Source organism: Macaca thibetana, chromosome 1 (assembly GCF_024542745.1).
Source record: "Macaca thibetana thibetana isolate TM-01 chromosome 1, ASM2454274v1, whole genome shotgun sequence".
Taxonomy (NCBI): domain Eukaryota; kingdom Metazoa; phylum Chordata; class Mammalia; order Primates; family Cercopithecidae; genus Macaca; species Macaca thibetana.
The window spans coordinates 5,532,508-5,552,913 of NC_065578.1; the positions used below are offsets into that span (position 1 = coordinate 5,532,508).

General features: G+C 59.1%; 4 protein-coding genes across 5 annotated transcripts in view; 2 read left to right on the top strand and 2 right to left on the bottom strand.

Annotated features, from left to right (window-relative positions):
* The window catches only part of ACOT7 (acyl-CoA thioesterase 7), a 193,562-nt gene extending 175,016 nt beyond the window's left edge, over window positions 1-18,546 (bottom strand). The window contains exon 1 of the mRNA XM_050787345.1: window positions 18,543-18,546. The gene's annotated coding sequence lies outside the window, so the exon portion shown is untranslated. The remainder of the gene's footprint in view (window positions 1-18,542) is intronic.
* The window catches only part of RPL22 (ribosomal protein L22), a 286,932-nt gene that overhangs the window by 257,262 nt on the left and 9,264 nt on the right, over window positions 1-20,406 (bottom strand). The window lies entirely within an intron of this gene.
* THAP3 (THAP domain containing 3) overlaps window positions 1-20,406 on the top strand; it is a 399,270-nt gene that overhangs the window by 196,246 nt on the left and 182,618 nt on the right. The gene's annotated exons all lie outside the window — the stretch shown is intronic.
* The window catches only part of ESPN (espin), a 38,163-nt gene that overhangs the window by 7,860 nt on the left and 9,897 nt on the right, over window positions 1-20,406 (top strand). The window contains exons 3-10 of the mRNA XM_050787109.1: window positions 9,215-9,401; window positions 9,588-9,770; window positions 9,896-10,027; window positions 13,461-13,662; window positions 14,634-14,905; window positions 17,672-17,833; window positions 17,924-18,122; window positions 19,441-19,467. Coding sequence (XP_050643066.1) covers window positions 9,215-9,401; window positions 9,588-9,770; window positions 9,896-10,027; window positions 13,461-13,662; window positions 14,634-14,905; window positions 17,672-17,833; window positions 17,924-18,122; window positions 19,441-19,467 — 1,364 coding nt within the window. The remainder of the gene's footprint in view (window positions 1-9,214; window positions 9,402-9,587; window positions 9,771-9,895; window positions 10,028-13,460; window positions 13,663-14,633; window positions 14,906-17,671; window positions 17,834-17,923; window positions 18,123-19,440; window positions 19,468-20,406) is intronic.

Below are 20,406 nucleotides of genomic sequence, written 5' to 3' on the forward strand. Positions count from 1 at the left end.
CTGCACTAGGCCCCTGACTCTGGCACAGGCCGTGAGGGCTCGTTCCTTTTTAATCACCAGCCCCAGCTCTACCCACGGTGTCTGTCAGTTCAGCCGGTAGCAGGGTGTGGGGGCGGGGCCTGTGTCCACACTGAGGAGGTGGCTGCCGTCCTTGACCTCCTGACCCAGGTGGAGGCTCTGAGAAAGGAAGGACCTGGTGGAGTCCGGAGAAGCCCCTCACAGCAGGAGACCATCTCATGTCTCCACCAGCAGCTCCTGGTCCCAGCTGTTGTCTAACCAGGGCTAGTGTGCCTGCCCTACCCTTCCAAGGGGGAGAGCTGAGCCTTGGGCCCTGGGGCTCTGTAAGCAGCGCACTGCTGGGGCGTTCCAGGGCTTCCGAGAAACTCCCTTTCTGCCCCACGTGGGGGCTACCTGAACCTCTTGGGTTCAGATGGGCCATGGGAGCAGCCAGGCTCTGTGAGGCTGTGCACTAAGGAAGGGAAAAGGGGAGCCTAAAAGGGGAGCCAGTAAGCCTAAAAGGCCCGGGCCTTCGCCCGTCCATCTCCACCCGCAGGCTTTGAAAACACAAGTCCTGCTGGGTGCGGTGGCTCACACCTGTAATCCCAGCACTTTGGGAGGCTGAAACAGACAGAACACGAGGTCAGGAGTTCAAGACCAGCCTGGCCAATATGGAGAAACCCCGTCTCTACTAAAAAATACAAAAATTAGGCCGGGCGCGGTGGCTCAAGCCTGTAATCCCAGCACTTTGGGAAGCCGAGACGGGTGGATCATGAGGTCAGGAGATCGAGACTATCCTGGCTAACACGGTGAAACCCCATCTGTACTAAAAAATACAAAAAACTAGCCAGGCGAGGTGGCGGGCGCCTGTAGTCCCAGCTACTCGGGAGGCTGAGGCAGGAGAATGGCGTAAACCCGGGAGGTGGAGCTTGCAGTGAGCTGAGATCCGGCCACTGCACCCCAGCCCGGGCGACAGAGCAAGACTCCGTCTCAAAAAAAAAAAAAAAAAAACAAAAATTAGCTGGGTGTGGTGGCACGTGCCTATAGTCCCAGCTACTCCGGAGGCTGAAGCAGGGGAATCGCTGGAACCTGGAAGGCAGATCGAGACCATCCTGGCTAACATGGTGAAAACCCGTCTCTACTAAAAAATACAAAAAATTAGCCAGGCGTGGTGGTGGGTGCCTGTAGTCCCAGCTGCTCAAGAGGCTGAGGCAGGAGAATGGCGAGAACCTGGGAGGCAGAGCTTGCAGTGAGCCGAGATCGCACCACTGCACGCCTGGGCAACAGAGCGAGCCTCCATCTCAAAAAAAAAAAAAAAAAGAAAGAAAGAAAAGAAAAGACAATGCAAGTCCCAGCCGGGTGTGGTGGCCCATGCCTGTAATCCTAGCACTTTGGGAAGCTGAGGTGGGTGGATCCCGAGGTCAGGAATTTGACCGGCCTAGCCAATATGGTGAAACCCCGTATCTACCAAAAAATACAAAAATTAGCTGGGCATGGTGGTAGGCGTCTGTAATCCCAGCTACTTGGGAGGCTGAGGCAGGAGAATTGCTTGAACCCAGAAGGTGGAGGTTGCAGTGAACCAAGATCGCGCCACTGCACTCAGCCTGGGCGACGGAGCAAGACTCCATCTCAGTGGGGAAAAAAGTTGGCCGGGTGTGGTGGCTCCCACCTGTAGTCCCAGCTACTTGGAAGGCTGAGGCATGAGAATCACTTGAACCTGGGAGGTAGAGGTTGCAGTGAGCCGAAATTGCGCCACTGCATTTCAGCCTGAGCAACAGAGCAAGACTCTGTTTCAAAAAAAAAAAAAAAGAGTAAGTCCCATCACAGGCTTCTGGCCACTGACAGGGAAGGCTGCTCACTTCCTTATAATGGCCCAGAGGCCATCCCTCCTCCGGGCTGTGGTCCCCTCCAACAGGCCAGCGCCCCTGCCTTCACAGAGGCTGATCCCCGCCTGCTCCCTGCCCTCCTCCAAGTCTTTGCTCAGACCCCACCTCAGCAAGGCCAACCTTGAGCCTCGCTGAAATTATCACCCATGCCCACAATGCCCACTCACTCTTCCGCTGGCCTTGTTCCCTGCTGCCCTTTTTTTTGAGACTTGAGCCTCACTCTGTCGCCCAGGCTGGAGTGCAGTGGCGTGGTTCACTGCAACCTCCACCTCCCAGGTTCAAGTGATTCTCCTGCCTTAGCCTCCCAAGTAGCCAGGATTATAGGTGCGTGGCACCATGCCCAGCTAATTTTTGTATTGTTAGTAGAGATGGGGTTTTACCACGTTGACCAGGCTGGTCTCGAACTCCTGAACTCAGGTGATCCGCCTGCCTCGGCCTCCCAAAGTGTTGGGATTACAGGTGTGAGCCACTGCACCCGGCCTCCCGGCTGCCCTGTGGTTGCTTGGCTTTGCGTTCTGTGTGCATCCTGTGTGACAGCCGAAAGCTAGTCCCTAGGGAAGCCCCTGAGCCACATTCCGTCTCTTCACTCCCTGCATGCCCGGATTTCCGGCCAGGCCCTGCATCACACAGACAGATGTGTGTTTTCATCCCATCTCTCCCTGACTGATGAGGCCAGGGGCTTTGTCTTCCCGGCTCTGTATGCCCAGAGCCTGACTCCAGTAAACGTCTGCTGAATGAGTGGGGTGTGGAATCCCAGGGACTTGTCCGCTCTGCCTACAGCTCATTGCATGTGACCCTAGACAAAACTCCCCTCTGGCCATTCCCGAGCCTGTCTGGCAAGTGGACCTAACCTGCCCTACCAGGCTGAGGCCATGAGTGAAGAGACATCCCCTACTCCTGGCCTGGATGTCCCTTCTCACATTTATTCATTCAACAAACAGCAACTGGGTGCACCCAACTTCCCGGCCCGTCATCACGTCAGCCACACATTGTACTGTCCACGTGTGTATGGGTCTGAGGAATAGGAGAACAAGATAATTCAGGAGTGACAAGTGCTATATAGGGAGATGGGCAGTTTGGTAGGAAGTGAAGGGGATGGTTCTTTAAGTTGAGGGGTCAGGGAAGCCAGGTGTCTTTGAGGAGAGGAGAGCTGAGACCCTAATGAAAAGAGGGTCGGCCTCGCAGCCCTGCCATGACGGAACTGGCAGTGATGTAGGGACGTGTAGAGGCCTCCGGTGGGATCAAATTGGGCCTAATTATGGGCCAGGAGGAAGAGCTGGGAGGCTGGGAGATTTGCAGGTAACTTTAGGCTTCTGGAACTCTTCCATGCTAGCTGATAGGCTGGGGCGTAGAACCCTTCTCAAATCAGGGCTGCATTTCCTCCCTGGACCAGGCCGACTTGGGACTCTTTTTTTTTTTTTTTTTGAGACGGAGTCTCACTCTGTCACCCAGGCTGGAGTGCAGTGGTATGATCCTGGCTCACTGCAAGCTCTGCTTCCCGGGTTCACACCATTCTCCTGCCTCAGCCTCCCAAGCAGCTGGGACTACAGGCGCCCGCCACCACGCCTGGCTAATTTTTTGTATTTTTTAGTAGAGACGGGGTTTCACTGTGTTAGCCAGGATGGTCTCGATCTCCTGACCTTGTGATCCACCTGCCTTGGCCTCCCAAGGTGCTGAGATTACAGGCGTGAGCCACCGGGCCCGGCTGGGAATCTTTTTTTTTTTTTTTTTTTTTTGAGACGGAGTCTCACGCTGTCGCCCAGGTTGGAGTGCAGTGGCGCGATCTCGGCTCACTGCAAGCTCCGCCTCCTGGGTTCACGCCATTCTCCTGCCTCAGCCTCCTGAATAGCTGGGACTACAGGCGCCCGCCACCGCGCCCGGCTAATTTTTTGTATTTTTAGTAGAGACGGGGTTTCACTGTGGTCTCCATCTCCTGACCTTGTGATCCGCCCGCCTCGGCCTCCCAAAGTGCTGGGATTACAGGCGTGAGCCACCGGGCCCGGCCGGGAATCTTTTAACATAGGCCAGGAAGTGTGACTGGAGGACGCCAAGAGCCGTAGAGCCACCAAAGGCTCGGTGAATTTCAATTCAAAGCAGTCATAGGCCGCAACTGGACCGATCTCGGAGGGACAGCGTCTTCCTGGCCTCCCTCTGGGGAGGCATTACTGGCAGTGGGGAGGGACGCAGGAATCATTCTTCAGCCTGAGTCTGGCTCCATGGGCAGCTCACTCCGTGTGGCGGCGTTGGCAGTCAGCTGGCACCAGTCTCCGCCGGAGATTCCCACAGGCCGCGCGGGCGACCCATGTTTCTTTTGTGTAATCAGAGGTGACTTGATGAATAGTTACAGTTCATCCATAGCATCTTTGTTCCCAGGAGAAAGAAAACAAATCATGATTTATATGATCATCACCAGGGAGCCTCTGACCTACAAAGAGTGTTTGGGTCAAAGCCAGGGCAAAGAGCAAGCGCTTGGTCTGGGAGCACTTTTCTGCAGCTGTCACCGTGGTCGGGGCTAGAGCTGGCAGGGGTCTGGGAGGCAGAGGTCTCCCCCAAGACCCTCCTCTCCCCTCTAGGTAGTGTTCCCCACAGCAGAAATGATGCCCAGCCTGGCCCGTACTTGGCAGGACCTGGACACGCGAGGCCAGTCGTGGGCCCTCCTGGTGGCTGGTCCTCCCAGGCACAGGGAAGGATCATAAAGTTCAGCAATGGCTGTGCGCCAGGCACCAGGCCCGTGCTCAGGGCTCTGCAAGCACTTCTCAGGCGCTCCGCACAAGGTCAGGATGACGACTTTTGCCCCCATTTCATGGATGGGTTTGGGAACACAAAGAGACAAGAAGCAAGATTGTCGCACAGCTCAAAGGCACAGGACTCGAGCCAGGTCCTCCTTTAGCGAAGCCAGGGCCCTCCCTGCAGGTCCTCCTGTAGGACTGTGCCCCAGTAGCTGGCAGAGTGTTCCTGAGTTCCCAGCAGTGAAGTCTGCGGGGAAAGGCAGTGGTCTGTGCGGTGGAAGGGAGGGAGGCAGCGGGACAGACCTACCAAGAGCAGAAGGAGTGCAGACGTGGCACATTTGGAGTCGGAAGCAGGCTCTGCATCAGACACAGCCTCAAATCGGGGCTCTGCCTCTTTCTCATAGAGTGATCTTAGCTCTCTGTGCCTCAGTTTCTTCATCTGTACCAGGAGAACAATGCTAACACCTGTCCTGTAGGGTTGTTACAAGGACCAGCTGAGAGAATGTGTGTGTTGTACTCATCACAGTGCTTGAGATAGAGTAATCATTCAGTAAATGGTGGCTGCTATCACTATTATTATTATTATTTACTATTATTACTTTTATTAATTCCTCTCTCCAGTGATGGGAATTTTGTTTCTGTTCTTATTTATTTATTTATTTATTTTAGAGACAGGGTCTTGCTCTGACACCCAGGCTGGAGTGCAGTGGTGTGATCATAGTTCACTGCAGCCTCAACTTCCTGGACTCAAGTCATCCTCCCTCTTCAGCCTCCTGAGCGGCTGGGACTACAGCTGTTCACCAACACACCTGGCTAATTTTTGTTTTGTTTGTAGAGATGGTGGTCTCCCTATGTTGCCCAGGCTGGTCTCGAACTCCTAGGCTCAGGCAGTCCTCCTGCTTTGGCCTCCCAAGGTGCTTGGATTCCAGGTGTGTGATGGGAATTTCATTTGGGTCCTTATGCTCATCCATATCTTTGTAATACTCCCCAGTGACTGTGAGAATGCCCATTGTTCTTCTTGCCCTCAGGCCAAGGTGGAAGGGGATGTTGAGCCAGGACCCCCTCCCACCCAGCCCATCAGCACATCTGCCCCAGGTTCTGGGGTATTCCAAGCTGGAGTCTCTGACTCCATAATGGGGCGCATGAGTGCAGATGCAAATACTAATAAGAATGGTGATGAGCTCCAGCACTTACTGAGGGCTCATTCTGTGCCAGGAACTTGGGCTGGGAGTGCCAGCCAGCAGCCCTGCAGGAGGCTGTGGGTACCACTGCCCCCTGCTGCTCAGATCCTGCTTGGTGCCAGCTTCTCAGACCTTCTCCGGCTGGCTGGGCACCCCTGGGTCATGGATCTCTGCCAAGTCGGGGGTGCTGGGAGAGCAGAGCTCACTGCAGGTCTGGCCCCCCGCAGCTGTGCACACCACTGTGGGCCTCTACGGAAAGAACCCAGTGGGCCCCCACCGGCCCCCAATCCCCAAGACCCCGGTACTCACTGTGCCTTGGTTACGGGGTGAATAATTTAGGCCGCTGAGTGTTGGTCATGAAATATTAATCAGCCTGTCCTGATGCACCAGCCTGTGAGTGTGCGTGGGGGTGATGCTGGCACTGGGGTGTGGAGGCCGGCAGCCATGAGCCAGCATGTTTCTGAACATAGATACGTAGCTGGGTCTTCTGTCTGCCTCATCTGTGTCGACGGGACCCTCTCTGGATCACCAGGCATGCTGCCTGCTCCCCGCACCATCATGAAGTGCCAGGCCCAGCATCAGCCCCAGCAAATGGCAGCCCTGTGTCTAGGGAGTAGGGACGGGGGAGAAATCAGTGAGTGAGGGTCCATGGGGGCTGCAGACAGCCTTGGGGGTCTCAGGAGTCAGGGAAGTGGACAGAGAACCAGGGCTTTAGGGACAGGGAGATGCCAGCTGGGAGGGTCTCAGGATGTGTGTGAGAGGGAGGGAAAGGGCACACGTGACAGGGGTCAGAAGAGGGGCTAAGTCGTGTTGGGAACAAGAGTGTGGAGGGCAAAGGGGGGTGGCCTGGTACACGTTGATGGGCAGGCAACAAGTGGATGGGTAGTTGGATGGTTGAGCAAGGGATGGATGCGGGGTGGAGCATGTGGTTGATCTGGGCGGTGATAGACTGGGGGAGGTAGATGGGCAGGATGTGAAGTCCTGTGAAGAATTGGCCTGCTGGGCACAAAAGGTGAATTGGAACCCAAGAGGCCCCCAACCTGGAACTTCTCCTGGGTCTGGGGGTAGGTTGTGGCTCCACCTAGTGTCTTTTGGTGGTAACTGCACCCTGGGCTGTTCACATCCAGCAGCCCAGCGGCCAGGACAGCTTTCCTGGTCCCGTTAGGCCCCCTCTAGGCTGGGAGAACAAGGACAATGACAGCCGAAAGCTAGGCCCCAGGAGAAGCCCCTGAGACACGTTCCATCTCTTCACTCCCTGCATGCCCATATTGCCGGCCAGGCTCTGCATCACACAGACAGATGGGTGTTCAAATGCCACTTACCAGCTGTGTGGCCGAGGAGACAGCTGAGTCTGTGCCTCTGTTGTGGGACTATGGGTGATGGCACAGAGTCCAGGGCCCTCCAGCCCCACCTGTGAGCCTCCCCAGCTGCAGCTGTACCATTGATTGAATTCTGATTCTGGCAGGTCCCCTGCTAGGTGCCTTACCGGTGTAATCTCAGTTGATGGTCACAGTAAATTAATAAAAATAGTTGATGGCCGGACGCGGTGGCTCATGCCTGTAATCCCAGCACTTTGGGAGGCCGAGACAGGCGAATCACTTGAGCTCAGGAGTTCGAGACCAGCCTGGGAAAGACCTCATCTCTACTAAAAATACAAAAATTAACTGGGCTTGGTGGCACATGCCTGTAGTCCCAGCTACTCAGGAGGCTGAGGCAGAAGAATAACTTGAACCCAGGAGGTGGAGGCTGCAGTGAGCCAAGATTGTGCCACTGCACTCTAGCCTGGGCAACAGAGCAAGACCCTGTCTCAAAATAAATAAATAAATAAATAAATAACAATATGGCATTCACTGGGTACTTTACTAACCATGGCAAGACATGGCCCTAGCCTCAACTACCCCCCACGAAATAAGAATGACAATAGGACTTAAGAATAACCTGGGCCGGGTGCGGTGGCTCCCACCTGCAATCCCAGCACTTTGGGAGGCCAAGGCAGGTGGTTCACTTGAGGTCAGGAGTTTGAGACCAGCCTGGCCAAGATGGCGAAACTGGGTTTCTACTAAAAATACAAAAATAGCCAGGCGTGGTGGCACATGCCTATAGTCCCAGATGCTTGGGAGGCTGAGGCAGAAGAATGGCTTGAACCTGGGAGGCAGAGGTTGCAGTGAGCTGAGATTGAGCCATTGCATTCCAGCCTGGATGACAGAGCAAGACTCAGTCTCAAAAATAAAAATAAAAAAAGAAGAACCTGCCTGCTAGTGCCATAGCCCAGAGCTAGCAGAGCCCAGAGCTAGCAGAGCCCAGAGCTAGCACAGCGGAAACATTCAGTACATAGTGGACATCTCGCGGGCTGCCAGATTAACAAAAACAGCAATAACAAAACCCAGGACATTTGACTAGCTTTGAATCTTAGATAAACAAGCTGTATTTTAGTACAAGTATGTCCCATGCAATATTTGGGATATAGAATACTAAAGCATTATCTGTTTATCTGAAATTCAGATTGAAACTGGATGAACTGCATTTCTTCTGGTAACCCTTACCACCCTGCCCTCTGGGAACTCAGTCTTCTGGGGGAGGCAAAGGTCACAATCAGTTATGGTCAACCAAGCATGACAGGTCATGCTCATAGCAGCCCTGGGCAGTGTGGGGCAGAGGCCAGCAAAGGGGAAATAAATCAGGGTGGCCCTCATGGAGGAGGGATGGGGACTGAGTCTTCAAGAGGGAGGAGGATGGAAGGGCATTCCAGATGGAGGGGGCACACGGTGAAAGGGATAGAGGTCAGACACAGCAGGTGTGGGGACTCATGGTGACAGTGGGTGAGAGGGGTGGAGAGGACAGCTCACCACATCTTTGTAGACATCGGTTAAAAAGTGGGACTGAGGCTGGGTGTAGTGGCTCACGCCTGTAATCCCAGCACTTTGGGAGGCTGAGGTGGGTGGATCACGAGGCCAGGAGTTCGAGATCAGCCTGGTCAACATGGTGAAACCCCCTCTCTACTAAAAATACAAAAAATTAGCCAGGCGTGGTGGCGCATGCCTGTAATCCCTGCTACTTAGGAGGCTGAGGCAGAAGAATTGCTTGAACTCGGGAGGCAGAGGTTGCAGTGAGCCAAGATCAAGCCACTGCACTCCAGCCTGGGCAACAGAGCTAGATTTCATCTCAAAAAAAAAAAAAAAAAAAAAAAGTGGGACTGAGGGCAGGGCAGTGCTGGGTCGGACGCTCTCAGGCCCCTCTGAGGGAGGGTGGCTCAGGACTAAGTCCAGGGGACGCCCCAGGGGCGGCAGCGGGCCGGTGACAGGGCCCTCTCCCACCCACTCTCCCTGACGTTCAGGGCTCCCCGGGAGGGGGCGGGGGGCGTAAGGAGGCCTCGGAGAGGGTGAGGCGCTGAAGGCCCAACGTGGGCACTGTGTCTCCTCAGGGGAGTGAATGCCCAAACCAAGAACGGTGCCACGCCCCTGTACCTGGCGTGCCAGGAGGGCCACCTGGAGGTGACGCAGTACCTGGTGCAGGAATGCGGCGCAGACCCGCACGCGCGCGCCCTCGACGGCATGACCCCGCTGCACGCCGCGGCGCAGATGGGCCACAGCCCGGTCATCGTGTGGTTGGTGAGCTCTGGGCCCGGGCGGTGTGAGAGGGGAGGCGGGGCGGAGCCGGCAGGGCGGGGCGTGGAGGGGGTGGGGCCATCAGGGTGGGGCGGGGGAACGGGGACGGGACCGGGAGGGGTAGGGGGCGGGGCCCGCAGGGGCCTGGCGCCCAGCCCCCGCCCCTCTCTCCCCGCCCTTCCTGCCCAGGTGAGCTGCACCGACGTGAGCCTGTCGGAGCAGGACAAAGACGGCGCCACCGCCATGCACTTCGCGGCGAGCCGCGGCCACACCAAGGTGCTCAGCTGGCTGCTGCTGCACGGCGGGGAGATCTCGGCTGACCTGTGGGGCGGGACCCCACTGCACGACGCCGCCGAGAACGGGGAGCTAGAGGTCAGCGCGGGCCCGGGATTGGGGCGCGCGCCCTCTGCTGGCACCGCTTTCTCGGCATGGCCCTGCCCGGGTGTGGGGGTCCCAGCTCCTGGCCGGGGCCGGGTCCTCAATGCGTGCCCCCGCAGTGCTGCCAGATCCTGGTAGTAAATGGCGCGGAGCTGGACGTCCGCGACCGCGACGGGTACACGGCCGCCGACCTGTCGGACTTCAACGGCCACAGCCACTGCACCCGCTACCTGCGCACTGTGGAGAACCTGGTACGATCCCTGCGCTGCTCCTGTAGCATTCTCTCTTCTCGCCCCTCCACCCCAGTGGTGGGTGTCGTCACCCCTTTTTACCAAGGAGGAAGCTGCGGTTCAGGGACGGGAAGCCCACTACCCCACACGACCTCTCAGCCCAGAACCACTGCCTACTGGGGACTGAGGCATTAGAGGCACAAAGGTTAACAGAAAGAGGACAGGGAAGAACAGGGTCACCCCAAGGGGTAAGGCTGGAGAAATCACAAGACAGGCCCCATTGGGAACAGTTAGGCTCATTCACCCACCCATAGACATTAGCTTGGGTATAACTCACAGCCACCTCTGCAGAAGACAGTGTAAGTGTCCCGTTCCACATATGGATAAACTGAGTCTGTGGGGCACCAAGATCACATTACCAGTAAGGGGTAGAGTGGAGAACCTGCCTTGATGGCCTGGCCAGGAGCCACCTCTCAGCCCCTGCACTGTACATTTGCTGACTTCACGGCTGGTTCATAGCTGGAAACCCATGCTACTCTTTTTAAATTATGTTATTATGGTGAGACAGCCATGAAGTGACCGGCTGGGACTTGAACTCAGCTGTGGATGTCTCCAAGTGCAGGGCTCTGCACCAGCTGGTACAATGCCTGCTTTGAGGCAACAGGCAGGGAGGAGAGTGGGCCTCGCAGCCAACCCCAAAAGGATGTGAACTAACTCCATGGGGCAGCCTGGCCATGGAGGGTCTGTGAAATGAGGCCCGGAGGGAAGAAGGCAGTGGTCTGTGCCCTGAGCACCGTCGGTGCATCTGCCCTCCCTGCCAGCACAGGGGGATGGTCCTGGCTCTGGGGGCTGCAGAACATAGCAAGGCCCAAAGGCCAGAGGCTGCAGGCAGGCCTGAGAATGAAATTCCGCCCCAGAAAGAGTCTCCGGAAGAGAATGAGTGGCCCAGCAGGTAGTGAGCACCCTGTCACTAGGGTATATAAGCCAGGATGGACACTGGGAAGGGCTTTGCTGCATCAGTGGTGGGTATCCCTTAGCTAAGAGAGTCTGTGACTCTGTTGAGGGACCGTGGGGTGGCACTAGGGCCCAGGGCACCTGAGGGCCTCTCTGGATGCAACTGCTAGTGGTCATAGGACAGCAAACACCACTCATTGGATTCTGACTTAGGCAGGTACCCTGCCGAGTGCCTTAAAGGTGTAATCTCAGTTACTCTTCACAGTACATTAAAAAATATAGGCCGGGCGCGGTGGCTCAAGCCTGTAATCCCAGCACTTTGGGAGGCCGAAACGGGTGGATCACGAGGTCAGGAGATCGAGACCATCCTGGCTAACACGGTGAAACCCCGTCTCTACTAAAAAATACAAAAAAGTAGCCGGGCGAGGCGGCAGGCACCTGTAGTCCCAGCTACTCAGGAGGCTGAGGCAGGAGAACAGTGTGAACCTGGGAGGCGGAGCTTGCAGTGAGCCAAGATCGCGCCACTGCACTTCAGCCTGGGCCACAGAGCGAGACTCCATCTCAAAAAAAAAAAAAAAATATATATATATATATATATATAGTTGGTTGGGTGCGGTGGCTTAGGCCAGGCACGGCGGCTCACGCCTGTAATCCCAGCACTTTGGGAGGCTGAGGCGGGCGGATCACGAGGTCAACAGATCGAGACCATCCTGGCCAACATGGTGAAACCCCATCTCTACTAAAAATACAAAAAATATTTAGCCAGGTGTGGTAGCACACACCTGTAGTCCCAGCTACTCAGGAGGCTGAGGCAGGAGAATCACTTGAACCCAGGAGGCGGAGGTTGCTGTGAGCCAAGATTGCGCCACTGCACTCCAGCCTGGTGACAGAGCAAGATTCCATCTCAAAAAAAAAGTTGACAGGCCAGGCATGGTGGCTCATGCCTGCACTTTAGGAAGCTGAGGTGGGTGGATCACCTGAGGTCAGGGTTCGAGGCCAGCCTGGTCAACATGATGAAACCCCATCTCTACTAAAAATACAAAAATTAGCTGGGTGTGGTGGTGGGCACCTGTAATTCCAACTACTTAGGAGGCTGAGGCAGGAGAATTGCTTGAACCTGGGAGGTGGAGGTTGCAGTGAGCCGAGACCGCACCACCACACTCCAGCCTGGGCAACAAGAATGAAACTCCATCTAAAAAAAATAGTTGACTATATGTCATTTACTGGGTGCCATGTCCTGGAGCTCAGCAGGGCAAGTAGTGCTGTTATCACCATTTGCAGATGAAGAAACTTAGGCACAAAAAGCATAGGTGACTCACCCAAAATGACACAGCTAGTAAGTAGGGGAGGGGAAGTTTGAAGCCACTGTCCCAGACTGCAGAGCTGGGTGACTCAGGGCAGATGCAGTACACCTGCTGTGGCTCAGCCTCTTATCTGCTGCCTACAGGGGTCAGGGCTTGGTGCCCTCAGCACCCACTGCTGTTGGCCAGGTAAAGAGCACCTTTGGGTGCTGCCCAAGCCACCTCCTATAGCTCCCCTGACTCCTGGGGTAGGCAGCTGGGCCTGGTCCCCTGGAATGGGTGGGGGGTGTGTGCCCTGGTTCTCTCACCCAAGCAGGCCCAGCTTCGGCAGTGACAGATCCAAGCCACAGAAGATGCTGGCCCAGAAAAGGCAAACACTCCCACAGAGCCCCTAATTACGGGGCCAATGAGCGCAGCCACCGAGCCGTTACCTGGTGCCAGGCCTGCCTCTCTCTCCCAGGGGGCCTGTGACACTTCTTAGGCAGGGAGGGGGCACGGAGCAAGGAGGAGTACGCCTGGGTAGGAGGCAGCGGAGCAAGCGGGCTTGCCGGCAGCAGGGGCAGCATGGGCAATGTAAGCAGGGCCCCCACCCCATCCCCCTCTGCACCGGGAGGGGACAGGCCTGTGGTCAGAGGCACAGACCCGGCAGGGCGGGGGAATGGCAGGCCTGGCAGCCTGAGCTCTGGCTGCCCATCACTGCTCAGCTGGCTACCCAGGCCCCACCCTTACCCCAAGGGCCCCATCAGGAGATAGGCCGGGCTGGTGTTGGGAGTCTGCCCCAGGTCCCAGGTCCGGCAAGGAGCGCTAGCTTGTCAGCCGGATAACTAGGGATGGGCCTGTGCTGTGCGCCTCCCCATGGAGCCTCTGATCCTTAAGGGAGAAGGCCGATCTCCTGGCAGTTCTCCCCTTGGGGTGCAGCTCAAGGCCCCTTCCTCGTCGATCTCTCCACCCTCCTAATCAGGGAGGAGCCAGGCGAGGGAGTTTCCCAGGAACCTGGGTCCTGCTGCCTGGCGGGGCTGGGCTTGAATCTTAACTTGGAGGAACCTGAGAGACCCTCCAGTGATGCAGAAGAGACCCCGGAGAGGGGTGTGGCTTGACCGAGATCCCACAGTGAAGGCGTGGCTGAGTGGGACCCTAGCCTGGAGAGCAACACACCTTGGGGAGCACTTGCCTTCATGGCTTCCCTGCCTCCCCTTCAGAGTGTGGAGCACCGCGTGCTCTCCCGGGATCCATCCGCAGAGCTGGAGGCGAAGCAGCTGGATTCAGGCATGTCCTCACCCAACACCACAGTGTCAGTCCAGCCACTGAACTTTGACCTCAGCTCGCCCACCAGCACCCTCTCCAACTATGACTCCTGCTCCTCCAGCCACTCCAGCATCAAGGGCCAGCACCCTCCACGCGGTGAGTGTGCCCAAGGAGGAAGAGGGGGAGGGAGAGCAGACTGAAGCCAGACCACTGGGCTGTGAGGGTTGGCCTTGGGCCACCCTGCCATAGCCAATGTCAGAGACTACCCTCATCGCTTGCTCTTTAACATGGGGAGGAGACACCCCTTCTGCTGAGAAACAGATGTCACTCATGCGTGTGTGTGCTCATCACAAACACAGGTGTACATCCACATGTACTCTCCCCACACACAAAATCCACATGTGCCGCCCACCATTCATTATTCTCAGCTACTCACACACAAAAGCACACGCTTGTACATGTGTACATACAGCCTACAAATATGAACACACACACAGAGCCATGCTAATATCTGCACACACCCATCTTATACACAAGCACACAATGCTCTATTTCCATACTACAGATATGCACACACACACACAACCATGTCCATAGGGCAATGCACACAAATTCATCAGTACAAAGAAGCACGTGCACAAATGCATACACACTCAAACACACACAAATGCACAGTCGCCTCAGCAGACTGCAGGCATGTGTGTACACACACCCTGACCATGCCCTGAGCATGGGCGTCTGTCCACTTGCAATGCCTGGTTTACGCCGCCAGATGGTGGCCTCCAGCCCCGGGAGGGGTGCCCTGCAAAGACTAGATGTGGCCATCCGTACTCCCAAGGAGTAGACCCTTCCCTTCCAGGTGACCCTGCCCTCTAGACACACCAAAGCCTCGGTGCTTCCCCTCCAAACCAGGGTGCCTGATCTTCCCCCAATAAGTGCTGGACTGGGGCAGGGCAGGGCCAGGGAGAGGAGGCCCAGCACTGCCAGGGGCCACAGCAAGTGTACCAAGTGGTGCCCTGGAGCCCACTGTGGCCCTCGGCAAGTTGTTTCCAGGTGGCGGAGAGTCTGTCTTGGGGAACAGCCTGTCCGAAAGCTCCCAAATCTGGCCCTTTCTTCTGCCTCCCCAGAGCTTTCCGGCGCTAGAGCTGCAGACATACAGAGCTACATGGACATGCTGAACCCGGAGCTGGGCCTGCCTCAGGGCATGATTGGGAAGCCCACACCCCCACCACCCCCACCCAGCTTTCCCCCGCCACCCCCGCCCCCAGGCACCCAACTGCCCCCACCCCCACCTGGCTACCCAGCTCCCAAGCCTCCTGTGGGACCACAGGCAGCTGACATCTACATGCAGACGAAGAACAAACTCCGCCACGTGCAGACGGAGGCCCTCAAGAAGGAGGTAGTGAGCCCTCACCCCCTGCCTGCCTCCCGGCAGGGGGACTAGGCCAATGGGGGCCAGTGAGGCCAAAGGCCTGGCCTCACTAGTGGGCATAGGGTGGGGGTCCCTAGGTCCATGGCATGTTCAAGAGTCAAAGCTCCTGGCGAGTCCCATGAGGGGTCAGGGGTGGACACTGGACTGGGAGGAGAGTAAGAGCAGGTCACCACCCTCCGTGGGAGCCGGGGAGTGAAGGACGCAGGTCCAGACAGCTGTGCCTCACCAGGAACTGGGCCTGTGCCACCTCTTGCACAGAGTGGCTGGGTTGTCATGAAGTTGACAGAGAATTCATGGAGACTGCCCCTCCCCAAGCATGCCCCCACCACCCCCACAGCCCCAGGCTGTCAGAGAGTGTTACCCAAGGGAGGTGGCTGCCAGGTGGAAGGTGCCGGTGGCATGGCTGTGGAGGTGAGGGCTGGAAGGAGTGTGGGGGGAAGGTGAGCAGGCACTAGCAGGGCTGGGTGCCCACCGGCAGTGGGGGCTGGGAGGAAGTGAAGCTGTGGCTAGTTCCAGTTTAGGGCTCAAGATCCTGGGGGAAAGGGCCAGGCCTGAGCTGGGAGCCCTGGAGGGAAGCAGAGCCTGTGTGGAGAGGATGAGGCCAGGGCAGGCAGGTGGAGTGTGAGGCACCTAGGGATGTCTGGGGGCTGCAGGCCCCTGGCTGAGGCTCTGGAGCAGGAGTGGGGGCAGAGGTCTGGTCTGAGCAATTCTGGGAATCTTGGGCAGGGTGACCTGGGGAACACTGGCATTCTGGCCACAGGAACAGAGCAAGGATGGCCTGAGAGGTGAGGGGACAGCCTGAGGTCACAGGTGGCCAGATGTGGTGTGGCAGCGCTCTGGGGTCCTGCTGGAGCCTGGGACCTTGCATTTCTCTCTTAAGCCCAAAGCAAGCCACCCCAGGGCCAGTTTATACAAGGTGACCCAGGTCACAAGGCCACTGGGCAAGGGAGGCATGGGAGGGACACCAAACCTGCAGGCCAGTTCCAGTGGCTGCCCTCTTCATGCTACCTTAGACCAAGCTCCCACAGTGGCTTCCCCTTTCATCTCTGGGAGGCAGAGGGGGCCGGCCAGCTAGGGCTGCAGGGGCCCTGGAATCGCTGAGCTCCCAGCCCAGCCTGTGGGCCCCGCCCAAAGCCACAGGACAGGTGGCCCAGCCAGTGTCCCCTCTCCACCGGTAAGCCCAAGTGCCAGGTCTGCGTGGTCCCCTCCTGGCTGTGTGCCTCCCTCCCGGCTCAGTGCGCCCCTCCCGGCTGTGTGTGCCCCTCCCGGCTGTGAGCCCCCTCCCGGCTGGTGCGCCCCTCCCGGCTGGTGCGCCCCTCCCGGCTGTGTGCGTCCCTCCCGGCTGTGTGCGTGCTGGGCGGCAGGCTCCAGGGCCGGGACCCGGACACTCCACAAAGGGCTCTTTGTGTGGCCGCGGCGCCCCCCGCGCGGGTGCCTGACCGAGGGCGGGAGCAGGGTCGTGGCGTCCGAGCCTCTGGGCTGCAGGGGGCGCGGAGCGGGCGGGCTGGCCCAGAAAACAAATCCTGCGGTGTCGCGTTTCCTGCAACGTGAGCCAGGTCGGGCGGGGTGAAGGGTCTGAGGCCACCTCAGGGACGCAGGGGCTGGAGAGTGGGGCAGGGGACAGCCCCCACTCCGTCACTCAGAGTTTGGCCGGGCCGCCTCACTCTCCCTCACTGAGCTGGGCCTATTTGGGGGCAGCTGCGACGGGGCGGGAAGCCACGCTGTCACCCGACCCCGCCTTACGGCCCCTGAAACCCGAGGCTTGAGCGCGGGTGTCGGTGTCGCTTTCGGATGGGGATGGTTTCCAGATGCAGGAGGGGAAGCAGGGGGACGCGACCCGGAGCCGGGGGCCAAATATGAGAGGCCCCCTCTGCCCAGGATCAGCCCTCTCCCGTCTCCGGCGGGGATGAAGGTGGGGGCTCAGCTCCCAGCTTAGGGAGAGGCGCAGGGGGCGGGGTCACATCTGGCCTGGGGCGGGTGCAGAGCTGCGGCCAGGTGTGGCAAGGTAGTTGGCACCCCCGTGGTATCCGCGACGGCTGGGGGGTTCGGCCTGGGATTGGCGGGCCCCGGGTGATGTCAGGCCGTCGGAGCCCATAGGCTGGCCGTGTGCGGGCGGCTGTAACCTGAGAGGAAGTATCAGGTAACGCAGGTGTCGGGTCCTGCCGCCCCCGCCGCCAGGTGCACAGCGGGGGCCACCAGCACCGTGGCAGGTAGGAGCAGCCCCCGGATGGGCAACCGGGGTCCGGGACAAGCCGGAGCCTCGGAGAGCACAGGCTCTGGAGGGGGCTCCCTCCGGCCCGGGACCCCGAAAGACTGGGCTCCGCGGAGCCCTGGGGACCCGCAGCCCGTCTGACAGCCGAGAGCGGGGTGCGGCCAAGGGCCTAGTGAGGGCTAAACCGGGAGGTGCCCCTTCTCCAGCTCCCCCTGGCGTCGGGGCTGGGCCACCCCGCCCCTGGGCCCGCCCCTTCTGGCCTCAGTGGGGGCCCCTGTGCCCCTTGGCCGGTGCCCAGAACCCCTCCCTGTAAGGCGGGCGGAGCCTGCCCTTCCACCGACACCCCCATGACCCTCTCCCCGTGTCCGCCCTGAGAACAGGGGATGTAGGAAGACGGCTGCTGCACCCCTCGACGGCCGCTGGCCGCGAGTCCCCCCAGGAGGTGAACGGCTGGGTGGGGAGGCGTGGGGGGCGCCTACCCGGCAGGTGCCCGAGCCCCACCGGTCACTGTCTTCCCGCAGCCGAGCTCCTGCGACGGCCACGACGGGCTGCGGAGGCAGGACTCCGGCCGCAAGCCCCGCGCCTTCAGCAAGCAGCCCAGCACGGGGGACTACTACCGGCAGCTGGGCCGCTGCCCGGGCGAGACGCTGGCCGCACGTCCAGGCATGGCGCACAGCGAGGAGGTGCGTGCCTGCCAGCCCGCGCCCGCCGGCTGCCCGCGCCTTGGCCCTGCCGTCCGCGGCTCACTCGAAGGCCCCTCTGCTCCCCCGCAGGCGGCGCTGCTCCCAGGGAACCACGTGCCTAACGGCTGTGCCGCGGACCCCAAGGCGTCCAGGGAGCTGCCACCGCCGCCCCCGCCGCCACCGCCGCCCCTGCCCGAGGCCGCGAGTTCGCTGCCACCGGCCCCGCCTCTGCCCCTCGAGGGCGCTGGCCCTGGCTGCGGGCAGCGCCGCTCCTCTTCGTCCACCGGCAGTGAGTAGGAGCAGGTTGAGGGGTGGGGGGCGGCGCTAGCCCTGAAAGGGGAGGGAAATCTAGACACCACCCCCTCCCCAGCTGTCACTGCCCCGGTCCTTCCTCTTCTACATGCTCTTCCGGCCACCCCTACCCCATTGAGTACTTGACCCTAAGAGAGGGCTCTGGGTTGCTCGAGGTCCTGCCAAAGCAGGACCGGGCTGTGCTCCTGGGGCAAGTCCCCTCCCCAGTCTGGGCCTGCCTCCCACCCCCTAGCTGTGTGGCCTGGGCAAGTCCCCTCCCCTCTCTGGGCCTGCCTCCCACGGGCTAGAAAGGGTCTCCCAGCTCTGGCGCTGGCGTTTCCAATGAGCTGGTGCTGGAGGAACACTTGAAGTAGAACCAGCTTCAGAGAGGCCCCGCAGCTGGCCACTCTTCCCCCTGCCCCCCTCTATCCTGAGCCTCTCTTCCTCTCTCCATGTCTTTCTCTTGTCCTTCCAAGCAGCACAGACCTGAAGCCTTCTTAGATATGCCAGCAACTCTTCCTAGCCAGTTCCTGCCAGGGGCCCTGGGCCACCCGGGGCCTAGCTATGGGGGCAATGTTTTCCCCTCCCTCCCCGGTGACTTCCCTAGGCATCCTTTTTTAAGAGCTAGACTGGTGCAGGATTCCTGGGCTGCTTTTCTGTAGGGTGGGACAGTGTCCCCCTGCCAGGATACCTAGAAGGCCCAGGACAGGGTGTCTAGATGTGGTGCTCCCATCTCAGCCTGGCTGGGATGCCTTCCTCACCCAGCCACTCAGGGCAGAGATCATGCTTAGTGGCACCCTCCAAAGCTTTGTCTCCCTGATTAGGAGTGCAGAGCAGAGCTTGTCCCCCTATGGTTCCTGTGGAGCCCCAGCCCCTGCAGACCAGAGCCCATGGAAGCATGTCCAGCACCTGCCGAGCCTCCTCCTCCTTCCCTCCACAGCCTGCAGCAGGGCTGAAGCTAAGGGCAGAGAAAAATACTCTGGACTTCCCCAGACACCCCCACCCAGCACAGCCAGGGCTGGGTGCCCTACCACAACCCAGTGCCAAGGTGGAGGCCCTTGCTAGGGGCTAGAGCCAGTGGTGGCCCTGTCCAGCCCTCAGGGGCACCAGCCAAGCCGGGAACTCGATGGACCACCCTCATGAGGCCCCAGAGCAGCCGGGGCCAGAGCCAGACAGGCAGAAAAGCTCCTCCTCTCTTCTCCACTCCCCCTCCCCCCGCTCTCCCTGGCCCGCTCCCTGTCCCCTGCTGTCCCAGTCTCATCCTGGCCCCCTCTCCCTCCTAACTCCACTGTCACTTCTCTCCTCTTGGTCCCTAGAAGTGAGAGTCCTGAGGCACAGGAAGAGTGAGTAGCTGCGTGCGTGGCTCCTGGCTGAGGCTGAGGCGCGGGGTGGGGGGAAGAGGCAGGAAAAGCAAGGCAGGAGGGGCCCAGACTCGAGGAAAGGGCAGGGGCTGGCAGGCGAGAGAAACTCGATGCATGGGTGGGCCCTTGCACCTCATACCTACCCTCATACCCACATACGCACCTAAGCATTCTGCGCCTGGCTGGTGGTTTTGCCTAAATAAATAAGCCAGCCACACCGATTTTCCCTTTCTCCTCTTTTTCTTCCCTGTGACTGTACTCTGGGATCCCCAGTCTGGGAATCCAAGAGCTATCAGCCCATTTTGTTCCTCCCTCCCGGACCTGACCCCTTCATCGGGGCTCAAGAGACCTCTCTCCAAATCTCCATTTGCCTCCTCTGGCTAAGCCGGAAAATGCACCCTCTGCCCTGTGTATTTGCATATTACCCACCTGCCCTTCTTCCTGGGTGCCTGCCGTAGCCTCAGTAAGGGCCCTGCTTTCCTGGGCCCCTAGAGCTGAGCCTCGCTTTGCCATAAATGTGCTCCCGGCTTGCAAACAATGTGTCTGCTTGTGCGTCTGTCTGTGGGTGTGGTGGGGAGGGAGGGGACCAGGTGGGTACTGACACTCCAGGGTCCGGACTCTGTATGTCCATGGAGGCCCCAATTGACTCAGTTCAAGGGTCACTGAGGCTTTGCTGATGTAGGGAGAGGGCCTGAGGGAGGCTCCACCCCAGCCGGGCTGAGCCAGGGAACCTGGGACAAAGGTCGGGTGGCTGATTCCAGGTATTGTTTTGGAGCTGGGCAGTCAGTGGCTGGGCGGGGACATATGCCCAAGAGCCACCATGAACTCCCAGGGTCCTCCAGGCGGGGGCCCTCCACCCCGTGAGTAGGGTGGGGAGGATAGTGGGGTTGTCACAGTCGGGGAACCAAGGGCCCGCCTCTG